Consider the following 15,384-nt stretch of genomic DNA (forward strand, 5'->3'; position numbering starts at 1 on the left):
CAAAACCTCTTTGTGGTTTTCCTGTGGGTGGGAGGTAGCTGCTCTGCAAGAAGCTGACAGGCAAATGTGCGAGACAATAATGCCTGTGTTCTTAGAAATTCATTGAGAGCAAGCAGGCAGAAACTGGGGTTCTATGAGGCAGAGAGGCCAGCCCATTGTGGGTGGGTTTTGTTAACGCTGCTGAAGGCCCATGTCTTGGTTGGCCCAGTTGCTGCAGACCTGAGTGGCCTTCCCTGCAAAGCCTGAATCCTTCAGATCAGACACAATGTTGTGCCTGCTGTGGAGAGTGGGCTAGAACATTACCGCTGAGGCTTCTTCCTGATGAAGGGCGTCCCAGAGTCCCCACATTCAGTTTCACAATAGCCTGTTAAAACCTGAAAGTGAGTGAGTCTGCTTCTTTCTGAAACAGCTGGCGCACCCCAATAGAGGCAGAAGCTGAACTTCCTGTCCTTGAGATGTATCTTGGCCAGTAACACATCTGGGAAGTGTGTGACTCAACCTGGGGTTATTCTTTTGACACTTCATAGTGAAAATGTGGTCACATGACATGGCTTTTGCTGTTCATGTTTAAGGTCCTGGGTGGGCAGGTGAACTCCCAGCATCATTTCTTCATAGTATTATCTTTCTTTAGTCCTGTCTGCACTGAGTTTCTCAGCTGCTGTCTTCCTGAATGGCTGTATGCCTAGGGGCTGCTACTCAGGGACAGAATGCTACTTCCACTTCAGTGTGCTGTTTGTGTTTGCTACTCTAGAAGTAAAAGTAGCTGCCGGCTTTCACTGCACTCCTGTCTGTTTCTTGATCGTCCCTGGCCCTGTGTGGCCTGGGTGAGGAAGAGGCAGTTCATCAAATGCAGTCTGTATCCCATCAAGTGACATGGTGTCCTAAGCTGAACCCTGGCACCCTGTCCTGAGCATTCTTCTTGGGGACTTTGTACATTATTATCCTTGGTCTCTCCATAGGGAACCAGGTCTTTGGGTCCTATTTAAGGGGCTACAGGACTTGAGTTTCTTTAGGAAGCCACCAGTTCTTTGAGTCATTAGTGGGTGACTTGCCTTTGTGGGTAGTGTGGATCTCTACAGGATGGGGAAGATGGTCTGGGGACTTATGCCCAAACACCCTTCTTTCCTTTGTTCCAGTGTGGTAGCCCCAGGATCTGGAGCCCTGGCTGCTGCTGTCAGGGACCTTAGCTGCCTGTTGGGATTGTCACTCAGGTTTGAGGAACAGCTCCAGACATCACTGCCTTTGAGGAATCAAACTTGGCCATGGTGGCAGGGAAGTTTGAGGTTAGCAATGGTAAATTCTGGCTGCTGCCTCTCTGTAGCCCCAATTTCCCTCCTGGGACCAGCTTCTTGGGTACAGACAGAGACCGTCCTGTCCTGGGCTGTTCCTTGGTTCCTGTGACCTGATGGCTCTGGGCAGGTCCCTCTCTTGGGTCAGGAATTTGAGCAGAAGTGGAGGTCTTACCTGTGCTCACAGGCTTGCTGGTACTCTTGGGAGACCAGCTCTCTCCCGGAGGTATTTGGGTATGGAGCACTTGTGAGACAGGGTCAGTTCCTGGGACCAGCTTCTTAAAAAGCACAATAGTCATACCCACCCATCCCTCAAGTATAGGAAGAGCTGCAGACTGACAGGAAGCAGCCTCAGACGAGGACCTTGTTCCCACTTTGCCCACTACATAGTCTTCCATAGGTACCTTTGAGGAACCTCTAGAGACAGGGGAGAGAGATGGTTTCTTTCCCACAGTGGAGAGAAAATAGCACTGACTATATCTTCAGTTCCTTAGTCCTGGGGGTCCCAACTGGAGGGATGACCATAGGGCTCTGAGAAGACAGACCCAGGTTCCCGGAGACCTTAGCTGGGTGTGTGGTCCCCTTTCCAGGCATTTGTGACCCTTGAAGGTACATTGGCTCCATCCAGAGGTGGGGTGGTCTGGATGGCATTTCCTATTTGTGCTTCCTGCCCTTGGCTGTTGTCCCTGTTCCTCACGCCTCTGTAGCACACACCACCTCCCTTCCTACATTGGTTTCTTTGGACCTGCAATGAGTTCCAGGCAGAGTATAGGGTACACCAGCACACCAAACCCCGTGATGCTTGTCTTAGAAGTTTGTGGGCCCAGACTCTTCCTTGGCTTATTGATAGATAGGTCTGCACATGGAACCCACTGCCCTGTTCCTCAGAGGCAGCCCTGGCTGGAAGCGTGTTTGTTCTAGGAGGAGGACTGGAGGCTCACAGACTGCAAAGGGCCTCTGAGGCCAACGTGTGTTGTTAGCTAGAATGAGCCTGGTGTGGTCCCCAAGCCAAGCGCTCCGCTGCACCCTGCTCTTAGGACTGAAGTGGAGGTTGTGCAGCTGGGGGAGGGATGCAGTCGATTCTGCAGGTCATAGACTGCTCTCTAGTGGCTAGAGCTGTTTCTGTCACACGAATACCAAATGGTTCTCCATCTCCTAAGTGTCTCTCCGCTGACCTCGGGCAGTTTAATAGCTCTCGTTTCCCATCTCACCACTCACTCAGTTTCTCTCTGTGGGGAGTCACAGAGGTCTGAATCTCTGTGGGTAGTTGAATTTGCTGACCTATTAACCCTGGCAGAGCACCTCCTGGGAGCAGTGGGGTAGGAAAGCTCAAGGGATGCCTAGGGCCCTTCAAGAATAAAATGAAGACTAAGCCATCACAAGGCAAAAGGACTATCACAGCCCACCACAGAGAGAGGCTGCGTTTGTCCCTTGGAGCATCATATGGCTCTGTGGGAATCACTGCATTGTTAGGGCTGGTTAATACCAACACAGCATTAATCTACCAGGCTATCCTTTGTTCTTGGACTTTAGCCATGCAAGGGTCAGAGCATTTCTTGTCAGTCCTGCATTCAGCAGAAGTTTATCTGCAGGCGGTGTTAGAGCAGGGTATGTTTGTAACCAGGGAAGACATGTGCTCTCTCCATGTCCCTGTGTGGCTTCACGATGGGGCCTCTAGTCTGCATTCCATCCTCCCAGAAGGACACTGTGTTAGTTACTTTTCTATTGCTGTAGATAAAGCAACATTGCCGTGGTAACTTATAAAAGAAAGCATTTAGTTAGTTGGCTTTTATAGTTTCAGAGGATCAGAGTCCATGACAGTGGAGGGAGGGAACAGCTGAGAGCTCACATCTTCATCCACACCCGCAGAGAAAGCACCAAGAACTCTGTGAGTCTTTGGAAACCCCAAAGGCTGGCCCAGTGACACACCTCCTCCAACAAGGCCACATCCTAGGTAGCTTCCAGGGCTATCAGAGATTGAGCTATGTGCTGGGAAAGTGCCTTTCAAATGCTGAGTGGAGATGGAAGCCATCTTGGGACTTGAACAAATGAACCTTGGAGTTGCACTTAGAGGTGCCCAGCTTCCTCACTCTGACATGCGGGTGATTCCCAAAAAATGTCATGAGAATACAGACAGGGATCAAATCTGCCAAAACACAGAAAAGAGCAGCTTGTATCTTGATGCTAAGGTAGGTGAATCTTTGGGGCTTGCCGGCCAGCCAGCCTACTTGGCAATTTCAGCCCTATGAGAGATCCTAAAAAAAGAGTGGTGGGTGGCACTTTAGGAATGATACATGCACATACCACACACACACACAACACACACAGACACCTCCCCACACACACCACACACACAGACAACCCCCCCACCATATACACATACACCACACACACATACACAACACACACAGACACCCCCCCACATCACAGACACCACACACAGACACACCCCCACACCATACACACATACACCACACACACATACAGACACCCCCTACCACACACACACACACACACCCCAATGATGCGGGGGACAGAAAAGATAGTCAAGTACTTAGAATATCTTTTATTTATGGTGTTACACAAAAAGCCATAGAACAGCTTGCCGCGGGGAACAAGGTTGTGGAGGGAGGTGTTTAGGGTGACACAGGTTGTAGGACACCACTGTGAGTGATTAGCTGAGTGTACCTTCCAGCAGATGCTGCTGACGGCGAGAGAGATGTCTCCTTCCCTGTGGGTTTGGCTAGAGCCATGAGCTGTGTGCCAGTCGCTGTCAGGGTCTTAAAAAGGCAGGGGCCAACATGTGGGGACTTGGGAGGTGGCAGCGATGGATTTGATAGAAAAAAGTGCTATCATCTCCTCCTCCAAGAAAACAGGTCTAAACAGAAGCACACTGCATGCATCCTTGGGTGGAAATGGGTCAGTGAGCCCAGCCATCATTGGCCATAGACTCCTTTGCTGTCCCCTAAACTCTGACTCATTTTAGCAAGACTGAAGGAAGGTGAGCAGCCTGTTGCCAGGGGAAGCACAGGGACACACAGACAGCTATTGTTGGGGACACCTGGTAGCATGATGTTTATGTCCTACATGGTGAAAGGTCTGTGGGCTGCTCCTAGGTGTTGGCTCTTGGAGGTGGGTGTTAGCAGGACTGGAGCCACGGCTGGTAGATCCCGGAGGAGCTAGTGCCCACTTGCTGACAGACGGGTGGAATGAGTGCTGGTGCGGAATTGCTTTGGTAGTTTGAAAATACTAAGATCAACTTTGGGATCAGCATCTGAGGTAATAAGTTAAAAGTAAGCACCAAGCTGGGTGTGGTGGCGCATGCCCAGAAGCCCAACATCTGGGAAGCTGAGGCAGGAGGTTTGCCACAAATTGGAGGCCAGCCCGGGGTTACATAGTTCCAGGCGAGGCAGGGATAAAAAATGAGACATTGTCTCAAACAAAGTTGAAACAAACAAATACAGAAGGATAAGCACCAAGGTGGCCTTCCCACACAGCTGCCGCGGGCAGGGCAGGGCAGGGCAGGCGCCTCACAGATTCTTCATGCACACTTGGCAGCGGCTGATGTGCGTGCGGATGAGGCCGGCCTTGAGCGTGTCAGCGGATGGTGTGCTCTGGAAGTTCTGTTCCGGGATTGTGGTCAGCCAGAAGCTGTACTTGTTAGCGAAGTAGTGGCAGGTACCACGGCCCCCGTTACACTCGATAAATGGCGTTGCACGGAAGTCCTCCAGACAGCTGCCCGGTGACACCAGTGACTGGCCACCGCCTTCATCCCCGGCTGCAGTGTGCTGCAGAGAGAGAGCAGGAGATGAAGTGTGTTAGAGGTCACGTGCTGAAACACCCAGGCACCTTGGCCAACTGTGCTAATTACATACTTTCAAGGCAGAAACTCACTATGTTGCCCTAGTTGGTGTTGAAGTCCTAGACTCAAATAATTGCTCCTCTCTTAGGGTCTTGAGCAGCTTGGATCAAGTGCATGTGACAGCACTCCTGTGTTTAACAGTCTTTCCTGTTGCCCAGGCCAGTCTCCAACTCTATACATAGCTTAGGTTGACCTTGAGCTCTTCCCTTCCTGCCTTCTACCTCCACTTCCCGGGAGCTAGGCGTACAGGTGGGCTCCTGTGCCCAGCTTAGCTGGTGCTGCAGATAAAGTTCAGGGCATTGTGCATGCTGGACCAAGCCACATCCTCCGTCCCTGTTTGGTCCCTGTTTGTTTGCTAAGTCAATAACAGAAATATCTGTCACATAGAGCCTGGGGAGAGTGCTCTGCCTTCAGGGTGACTGAAGGGACTGGTCCTGATGTTGGGGGAGGGTGCTGTAGATGCAGGCATGGCATGAACCTTAGCATCCATGGCTGGTTGTTCAATGAAAGCCACCATCAAGAAGTAGGTACAATCTGTAGATATGACTGACTATATTTTGGTTAAACTATCCATTCAAGATGTCCAACCAACAAACAAAAAAACAACAACTCAAAATAGGCTGTTCTTGGTAGCTCACATGGTTTTGTTGTTGTTGTTTTTCTTTGTTTTGTTGTTTTTGTTGTTTTCTTTGTTTTGTTTTTGGTTTTGTTTTGGTTTTGTTTTGGAGATAAGGTTTCTCTCTGTTGCCCTGGCTGTCCTGGAATTTACTCTTTAGACCAGGCTGGCCTCAAACTCAGAGATGTACCCATCTCTACCTCCTGAGTGCTGGGATGAAAGGCACGCTTCACCACCACCAGTGGTAGCTTATGTTTGTAAGCTGAGGCAGGAGGGTTGCCAAGAATTCAAGGATAAGTTGGGCTAAAGAGTGAGACTCTTTCAAAAAAAAAAAAAAGGCAAAAGTAAAAGAAAACAGCGAAAATGATCATTTGGAGCGAGTACCACTGGAGCTGGGGCTCTGCGTACAAGAGTCCAGGCTCCAGGGTTCGTTCCATGGCTGGATGCAGCTGAGACCAGCTAGCCAGCGGTGCTGGGAAGGAGTGTTCTACAGTCCAGAAAGAGTCTGAAAGAGAATTTCAGCCCTTTGGATAGAATTCTTCCATTCACTTAAACTGCAGCAAACCAGAAAGTGTAGACTTTGTTGCTAAGGCAGAAACATTGCATCTTGTATGTAAAGGTGGGGTGGCAAATCGATCCTCACACTGCATGAAGCTAGCCCCTTGCCTAGCACACAGCTCAGCCCAGGTCAAGCTGAATGACAGCCCTCCACTCCTGCGCTAGGTGCGCTTGTATGACACACAACTTGGGCAATTGCCAGTTATGATTAGTGTATGTGATTATCTGGAGGTCACGGGTTGAAATGGAGCGGGTTTTCAATAGGTTTCCACCTCATCTTTTGAGAAGGGGGTTGAACCTTGAATCTGGCGCTTTTTGGATAGTCTAGCCTGCAATCTGGCGCTTTTTGAATAGTCTAGCCTGCAAGGGAATGAGTGGGATCCCACTGTCTGTCTCCCGGCACAGGCACAGCACAGCGAACTCTACCTCGTTGGTGTTTCCATGGTTCCTGGAGATCCAAACTTTACCCATGGAGCTCAAATCTTCAGCCCTGGTTTATTTCATATGTGTCCTTTCTGTGCCCCAGCTAGGAGGTAGCTGGGGAAGGTTCCACCTGGTACCATGCTCAGAGAATGGAGAAGGGAATACATACCATGAGGAATGAATATCCGATCCACAAACTCCGCCACCCAGCTGGGCAGTGGGGTATAGAGGTATCCTGGCTGTGCACGGCAATGGCCACGGCCGGAGCCTCGCACACAGAGCAGCGGCTGATGTAGGGCTTGATTTCCTCCTCAGCCACGGGCATCATGGGTAGAGGGGCCGTGGTGGAGAGCCAGTAGGACTTGTCGTTGCGGCTGGCATAGTAGCAGACGTCACCCGGATTGCAGTACAGGAAAGGCATGGTGCTGAAGCGGGCCAGGCAGGAGCCTGCCAGTCCTGTGTGAGGAGCACATGAGGATATATAGCCCTGCCTCCACCTCAGCTGTGCGGCCATGAGGCACAGAACTGGACTCTGACTGTGCCTGGCCAGGGGCTTGTGTTACTTCTCATGCTGCAAAGCTTTCAGACAGGGTCCACCCTCAGCAAACCAGCAGGGGCTGAGGCCTGCTCTCATCCCCCTGTTCCTATGGCTGTTTTGGGTCCTATTCTCGTTTGCCCTTTTCCCAATGCATTGTAAAACTTACTGTTGGAAAGGGACCACAGACAGGAATGCCTGCAGTGGTAGCATCTTGTTGGTATACTTCTAGGAGCTGTTGGCCCTGGTGTCACTAACACTGACATGCAGAATACTCCAGGCTTCCATGTGCACTTTGGCCCTCTGAGGGATGGTAGGCAGAGATACCCACCCACTTGTGTGTTTCATAGTTTTTAAAAATTCTTTGACATCATGCTCATGTCCTTTGAAGGCACACACATGCACACACACACACACACACACACACACACACGACTGGTTTTTTGTTTGTTTGTTTGTTTTGTTTTGCATCTGTGTGAAGAATTGATTTAAATCCATGACCCTAGGTTTGAGTTCAAAAGCAATGGGGAGGGCAGTGCTTGGCTAGACTAACTAATGAGACATGGATGCTATCTTAAGTTAAAAGCCCTGTGTGGGGTCCTGAGGCTGAGGGTATAGTAAGATTTCTGTCTCCATGGCCACCTCAGCCTCTCCTAGCCTGGAGAAGATGGTGGGCCATGCAGCTGAGAGGCGCTTGTCACTGGGGCTCACAATCTTACAGTCAGCACCACTGAACCTGGGGATGGAGTTGGGGCTTGACAGCAGTGCCTACCTAGGTCCTGGTTGTGCGCTTTCTCCTGGCCCTCGAAATACAGCAGGCTGTACCCACTCCAGAGCTTGTTCATGCCCACGGGGCACATGGGCTCCTGGTCCGTTTGGCTGTGCTTCACCAGGAGGTAGCCGATGCTCACACTGCGGCCTGGCATCCCTGGCAGGCCTGGGCTCCCTGGACGGCCTGGTTCCCCTGGGGACCAAGAGAAAGTGGGTATTGTTCAGCTGCTGTGAAACCCCTGGGAGCCAGGGCAGAGGACAGCATCCCAGTTAGTTTAGGATTCTGCCTCTTCTTTCTCCCCGAGGCTTGGGCCTCAGGCTTTCTAGACCCAAATCAGCTCAGGAAGACAACAGAACATCAGCATCAAACATGTACAGGAAGGACCGGAAAGCACAGTGGCTACAGGAATACTCTCCAGGGAGAGCCGGCTGCATAGCAGAACCGGGGCCCCTTAGGGTAAGAGGTGTCAGGGAACAGTGAGTACCTATGCCACCACCCCTACAGCTAGGCCTCTTCCCCAAGGATAGTTATTCTCAGAGCAGCATCTCAGGGCGAGCGAGATTATTCAGGGTTAGAATGCTTCACAGAAAGAGTGAGACCCGCCTGCTGTAACTGTCACTAAGGGCCCTGTTCTACCCAAGATGCTGCGAGAGCATCTAGTCTGGCCATCAGCAGCTGCCTGGCCCTGTTGCCCACCATTCTCTCTGAGACACACCCTCTATATCTGCTTTCTCTTGGGACTCCCTTCCCCTTGACAGTCCCCTGCCCAGGACTAACTCTGATATGTCCCTGCTGGAGAATGTGTGTCTCCGTGGCTGACCACAGCTGCCACCACAGAGCAAGCAGTTCACTGTCCTTTGACTCATTGGTGAAGTCTCTGGTGTTTTGTCTTAGTATGGTTGCTGCTGCTGCTAAGCTTGGGGTGATTAAAACAAATCTTTTGGGGGTGTGCAACTTGCTGTTACTCCTGGCCCATTTCCTCTTGCACATGTACCAATAATTTTAAGAAATGATACAGGTCTTTAGAGCACCCAGGAAATGCCTGGGTTGAACCTGCATCTGGGCTTGGGAGCTTTTGTGTCCCAACCCTGCCAGGTCTGTTCCTCCCATGCAGACCACGCAGGGTGTCCCCATCCTCAGCAGAGCTTCTGTCCCATCAGCCGTCTGTCACATACCTTCCTGGCCAACTGGACCCTGGTGTCCCATGGGCCCTTGGTCTCCCCGGAACCCTGGAACAGCAGACACGCCACCTCTGCCCTGAGGCCCAGCCTTGCCTGGGGCCCCACGGAAACCTATGAGACAGCAGATAAGTGAGTGTTACTCTTCTTAGCAGTGTGGTGTACTGCTGAAGAGGACAGAGGTGGGTACAGAGAAAGAGGGACAGGAAGCCTTTTCCTAGGGCCCAAAGATAGAGCTCTACCTGGATCTCCAGGAGGGCCCTGAGGCCCTATCTCTCCCAGGGCACCAGGAAGGCCTCTCCTGCCCTGGGGACCCAGCGTCCCAGGCTGGGCAGCAATCTTCTGGGGGATGCCAGGAATTCCTGGGGATCCCATAGAGCCAGGAGCACCTGCAAGACAAAGAGAAGCTGTGAGTTCAGGAGCAGAGAACTATATCTAAGATCACGGGCAGCCCGCCTGGCTTTCCTCCCCATTCTTTAGAGAATGGGGCACATGCCAGCCTGAGCTGTCACCCCCAGGCACCACTCACCTGGGAATCCTTGGTCGCCTTTGGGTCCTTTGGGGCCTCTGTCACCCACGGCCCCAGAGGGCCCGGTGTTGCCCATGAATCCTTGTTCACCCTTGGGCCCTGCAATGAAGACAGGACAGTTAAGACCAGTGCACCATGTTGGTTCTGCAGCCCTCTGCCCACAGCACCGGCCCGCACTGTACCTTTCTCCCCCGGAAGACCGAGTACACCAGGCTGGCCCTGGGGCCCTGGGTCCCCAACCCATCCTTTCTCTCCAGGGAATCCTGCGGCTCCAGAGCTCCCCTCATCTCCTTTGATTCCAGGAAGTGCATTTGGCCCAGGTGGTCCTGGAGGGCCTTGGTAGCCTGAGGGTAAAAGTCACAATGTGGGAGGGTTACCATCCTCAGTGGACTCTGTCCCTATTAAACCTCAACCCTCCACACCCTCCTGGACCCTCCTCCATCTCCTCTCCTGCATAGTTTTCATATTCTCTCTCTGTCTCTGTTTCTCTCTCTGTGTCCCTGTCTCTGTTTCTCTCTCTTCCCTGTATGTTTTGTATGTGAGTACACCATTGCTGTCTTCAGACACACCAGAAGAGGGTATCAGATCCCATTTCAGATGCTTGTGAGCCACCATGTGGTTGCTGGGAATTGACCTCAGCATTCTCTCAGGGAGTTTCATGCTCCCAGGACCTTCTATATGCAGAACCACATGATGTTTATCCTTGGTAGAAACTTCATGAACCATTCTGGCCTCATCCCTGTCATAGTGGGTATGTCAGAAACTCTATCCTTTTAAAGGCTGACTATTGTGCTGCAATGTGTGTAAACTGCCTTTTGCTTGTCTTTTGTCTTTTACCAGTGGGCTGCCTGTGCCTCTTGAACGTTTTAAATAATGTCTATAGCAACCTGATATTTAAGTAATTCCTAGTCGGCAGCTTTGTCTTTATTCCATCTCCTTTCCTGCATATTTTTCATACTCTCTCTGTCTCTCTGTCTCTCTGTTTCTCTCTCTCTCTCCTCTTAATTTTTTTATGTGAGTACACCACTGCTATCTTCAGGCACACCAGGAGAGGACATCAGATCCCATTTCAGATGCTTGTGAGCCACCATGTGGTTGCTGGGATTTGAACTCAGGACCTCTGGAAGAGCAGTCAGTGCTCTTACCTACTGAGTCATCTCTGCAGCCCCGCTCTGTCTCTGTTTAATTCTGAGCTAGGTTATGGTGGATGTGGTTGGTGATTAAAATTACAAACACGAAATGGTTTAGAAAGTTTCATTGGACATTTCTGAGGCCACCTAGGCAGGTACATACCTCATCCTGTCTTATGATGTCACAGGGATCATGTGGTGTGGGTGACTGGGTGGGTGGTGATGACACCGTTCCCTTGCCTGTCTGCACAGTGTGTGAAATGTAACTGCTCCCCTAGGCCTGTCAGTCACCCCAGCCCCTGCTTACCTTGCAAGCCAAATATTCCTGGTGCGCCTACATCACCAGGTGACCCAGAGATGTTGGATGGTGGAGAGATACCGGGGAAACCCTGAAGTCCTGGGCTCCCAGCTGGGCCACGCTCCCCTTAGGAGGAAAACGGAAGTTAACTTAGTACCACCTGCCCACTTTGAATGCCCCATTTCCTCCTGTGTCGTTCTCTCTAGGGGACGGTGCTGTTGAAGGGTGAAACATGTATCCTTGGGACAGGAGGAGACACGTGACTGTGCTCAGGAGACTGAACCCTGGTCCCGTTAGCTCCACGCCGGCTACCATGCGTCTTGAGAACCCATGAGAGGGGGTGGTCCTCAGACACTGCCACGAGAGAATGGCTGTCAGAGCCCGTGAGGAGGAGATTCTAGAGTCCATGACCATAGCTAACTCCCTGTTCAGGGACACTGATACCAAAGGTAAGGAGGGAGGGAGAGTAGGTGTCTTTCAATAACTGAGTCGGGCTGGAAAAAGAGCCAAGACTGGTATAAAATAAGCTGGATCACACAGTCTTAATAATAGAGACAAGCGAAGAGTTCATGGCCAAGGATTCTCCTCGGAGGACCTTAGCTATGTAGCATTTGTCACAAACTGTGAGTTCTGCTCATGGAGACAACATGGCTACTTACCTGGGGTTCCCCGCTCCCCTTTCTGCCCTGGAACTCCCACGGGGCCTGGAAGTGTGTTGGCCTCTCCCCGGTCACCCCTGTCTCCGGTGGGGCCTGGGTACCCTGGGTCTCCATTAGCATCAACACCTGTGACAAAATTTCAACAGCAGAGGTTGGTGTCAGCTCTATCCATGGCGTTGGGTGTGTGTGTGTGTGTGTGTGTGTGTGTGTGTGGTACCCTGTCCCGTGTGGCATGACAATCTTCGTAGTGTGAAGTAGAGAAACTGAGGCAGTCGCCACAATGACCTCTAGCTCTGGTCTCAGCATCGTGGGATCTGAGACTCATAAGGGATGCCACAGAGAGCATGGTAGAACCCTCTCTCTATGGACAGGAAACCTCAGACCTGCAGAGGGTGTGAGATCACAGCAGTAGCCATGTTAGGGGACCCCATCCTGGGTCTCCTGGTTTTGGTGGCTGTTCATGCTCCGTCCTTATTGGGTTTTGGAAATTTGACATTATTTAAAAATATTCCCTGTTCACAGGTCAGGTGCTCAAGGCAAAGTGAACAGCAATATAGCCTCACAATAATTGCCACAGCCCCACTGTGACTGTTGCAGCCCCACTATGGCTGCCACAGCTTCACCGTGACTGTCACAGCCTCACCAGGATTGCTGTCATTTGCCCATTGAAACTGGAGCCCACGTATTCATAGGAACATGAGTGCGTGAATTTTTCTGCAGGTGGACGAATGCTTAGTAGTATTAACATCTACAAAGTATGGCCAAATGGCAGTTATAGGATGGCTTTAAATATGTTTTTAAAAACTTTCCCACTGAGCATGCATGATTTTTATAATTTGTAAAGAAGGCAGCAGGTAGTCTGGCAATCCCAGGCCCGAGCCCTCTTTTCCAGCACTGAGGTGGGGCGGGGCACCACTGAGTACCTGGGGATCCAGGGAAGCCCTTGGTGCCTGGCAGGCCGTGCAATCCGCTGATCCCCCGGATCCCAGGAAAACCTGTAGGAGATTGGCTCACCGTTAGCCGTGTTGGGTAGTACAGCAGAGGGCTGTGGCTGGGAGTGGTCCCAGGACAACTCTAACAATGCTTTCCTTTACACACGTGTGTTACACGTGTGGGCAGCACTGCCCTTCATCCAACATGCAGACTGTCACTCATGTGACCCACGGTCCTATGCATAAATACTTTTCAGACATCTCAGGATTCTTAGAGTTGGCAGGGGAGAAAGGGGCGTTGTCTCCGGGATGCCCGTCATGGCATTAGCTGTTTTATAAAAGCTGTGCTTGGGCCAGTGACTTGGCTCAGTGGGTGAGGGTGCTTGCTTCCGTGCCTGACAACCAGAGTTGAGTTCAGTCTCTACAAGGTAGAAGGAGAGATCTCACCCCTGCAAGCTGACCTTTGACCTTCCTTACTCACAAGGACCATGGCATACCTTGCACCCAGTCAGTTTTCTGTGTATGTGACACCCAGTAAATGTAATTTCAAAAATAAAGTCTTGCTGGGAGCAGACAGCCTGGTGTTACTTCCATCCTGCTCATTTCTCAGGTACAGAACACAGGTAACTGCCGGGGGTGGGGGTGGGTGTGGGGGTGGGTGTGGTCTCGGGATCCCAGGGTTTTGTCTCAAGGTCTTGGAACCTGGCTCATGGCAGCCAGCAACAGAACATGAGGACACTGAGTATGTGCTGATCTGCTACTGTACTATGTCGGGTGACCAGGTCCTCTCCGGAAAGTCTGCAGGTCACTCTCCTCTAAGCACATCCCCAGGAGAGCGTCTGGCCTTTGGCCAGTGGATTCTACAGATGTAAACCAGTACTCAGAGTGTACTGAGGCCATAGTTAGTCCTGACATACCTGCCCCTGTATGCCCCCGGGGCTCTGAGATAGTATCCACCAGAGAAGCTCTGACCCTTACAACCTGGCAACTCCCCGCTGAGTACTGGGGGAGGGGGTGTCACTGGTCTCTCTCCTGGAAAGAGCATGCCTTACCTGGTAGACCTGGTACGCCTGGCCAGCCGAAATCACCCTTGTCACCCGGTATTCCGACCCGTCCAGGCTCTCCCTGTGGCCCTTGCAGCCCTGTGAGCCCTGGAAAGCCTGTGGGGAAATGTGCAGGTAGATCTTGCAGGCAGTGCAGGCCTCCACCGCACCTCTCATGAGGTCGTCACTGGCCGTGTACATTCCGCATTTCTAGGGGTTATCACAATGCATGTTGCTTCACTATGCATTGCAGGTTTCCACACAGAACCAGGAAAGTGGGAAGCACGTACAGTCTCCTGGAGGTGAGTGATTGCCGTGGAGAAGGAAATGGCAAAGGTGGCTGGACACTGTGGCTACAATCTTACCTGTCTGTCCTTTAAGTCCAGGAGAGCCCTGAGCTCCAGCCATGCCCGTTATCCCAGGAAATCCAATGTCACCCTCAGCTCCTTTCTCTCCAAAGAATCCCTTGAGACCTAGAAGCAGAGATTTGCTGGGTGGCACGAGTGTGCTTCCCACGAGTGACACAGGTTGACGTGTGTGCTGTGTCTGCTGCCTCCCAGACACGGGGGCTGCTTCTGGCTACAGTCACTCCCAAAAGGCAATGGGCAGAGATTTCCCGAGCTTGTCTTCCAATTAAGTAAACGGTTCAGACTCATCCGTGCACACTGGCTTTGAAGACCTCAGCCATTCATTGCAGTCTCTTATGACATAAGCAAATATAATACACTCCACAAGTCCAGGCCCAAGAGACATGCTCTGGGCTGATGGTGACTGAAGAAATAAAATCACTCATGTACCTGGAATTCCCGTGATGCCCCGTTCCCCCTTCAGGCCTGGGCTTCCTGGTAAGTCCACAGTGTCCCCAATGTCCCCTGCAACACACAGAGAGGGTGATGGGAGGCTTTACTGCTACTCTAATTAGCTTTGGAGCTTCACCTGTGCAGTCTGGCTCCAGCTGCCCTCAGGCCTGATGGCGAACCCCTGAACCCCTGCTTCCACTGTCCCAAGAACACTCACCAAAGTCCCCAGTAGGGCCGGTCTCGCCAAAGACTCCTGCTACTCCTGGAGTACCCTTCTCGCCCTAAGACAAAATGAAGCAGAAGCAACATTGAGGCTTCATGCACTGAAAATCCGGGATGGGGCAGTGGTGGCTGCTGGGTACTCCTCAGACGGCCACTGACAGGCGCAGGGAAGGGAACTTGTTCTTGTGTTAGCTGGTGGCTTTCAGCATACTCTTCTCTAATTCCAAATCTGTGCACTGATCCCAGAGCAGAGGCGGGGGAGTGGATCTCAGTGGAGAAGCAGAGCAGAGAGGCACTCACTCACCCGGCTGCCTGTGAATCCTGGGAACCCGGTAATTCCAGGAGGGCCAGACACCCCAGGAAATCCCGGCAAGCCTGGTGTGCCAGGGACTCCGATGTCTCCCTTGACTCCTTTGATGAAGCCAGGCCTTCCAGGTAGCCCAGGGAATCCAGACACCCCGGGGACCCCGGGCATTCCTTGGATGCCTGTAGGAAAAGTGGGGGAGTTAGGCATGCTGTGGGGGAGGGCCATTCTCCC

The 15,384-nt window shown here is 51.8% G+C and overlaps 1 protein-coding gene across 1 annotated transcript in view; it reads right to left on the minus strand.

Annotated features, from left to right (window-relative positions):
- Positions 1–3,840: 3,840 nt before the first annotated feature.
- Positions 3,841–15,384, minus strand: part of Col4a2 (collagen type IV alpha 2 chain) — a 138,157-nt gene continuing 126,613 nt past the window's right edge. The window contains exons 34-48 of the mRNA XM_021169415.3: positions 15,151–15,332; positions 14,842–14,905; positions 14,622–14,696; positions 14,190–14,297; positions 13,834–13,941; positions 12,773–12,844; positions 11,850–11,975; positions 11,200–11,316; positions 9,945–10,106; positions 9,763–9,861; positions 9,476–9,622; positions 9,231–9,347; positions 8,056–8,247; positions 6,918–7,204; positions 3,841–5,077 (exon numbers count right to left, since the gene is read on the minus strand). Of these exons, the coding sequence (XP_021025074.1) occupies positions 4,820–5,077; positions 6,918–7,204; positions 8,056–8,247; positions 9,231–9,347; positions 9,476–9,622; positions 9,763–9,861; positions 9,945–10,106; positions 11,200–11,316; positions 11,850–11,975; positions 12,773–12,844; positions 13,834–13,941; positions 14,190–14,297; positions 14,622–14,696; positions 14,842–14,905; positions 15,151–15,332 (2,114 nt within the window). The 3' untranslated portion in view covers positions 3,841–4,819. The remainder of the gene's footprint in view (positions 5,078–6,917; positions 7,205–8,055; positions 8,248–9,230; positions 9,348–9,475; positions 9,623–9,762; positions 9,862–9,944; positions 10,107–11,199; positions 11,317–11,849; positions 11,976–12,772; positions 12,845–13,833; positions 13,942–14,189; positions 14,298–14,621; positions 14,697–14,841; positions 14,906–15,150; positions 15,333–15,384) is intronic.

Source organism: Mus caroli, unplaced genomic scaffold (assembly GCF_978045245.1).
Source record: "Mus caroli unplaced genomic scaffold, Mus_caroli_1 scaffold_10, whole genome shotgun sequence".
In the NCBI taxonomy this organism is placed as follows: Eukaryota; Metazoa; Chordata; class Mammalia; order Rodentia; family Muridae; genus Mus; species Mus caroli.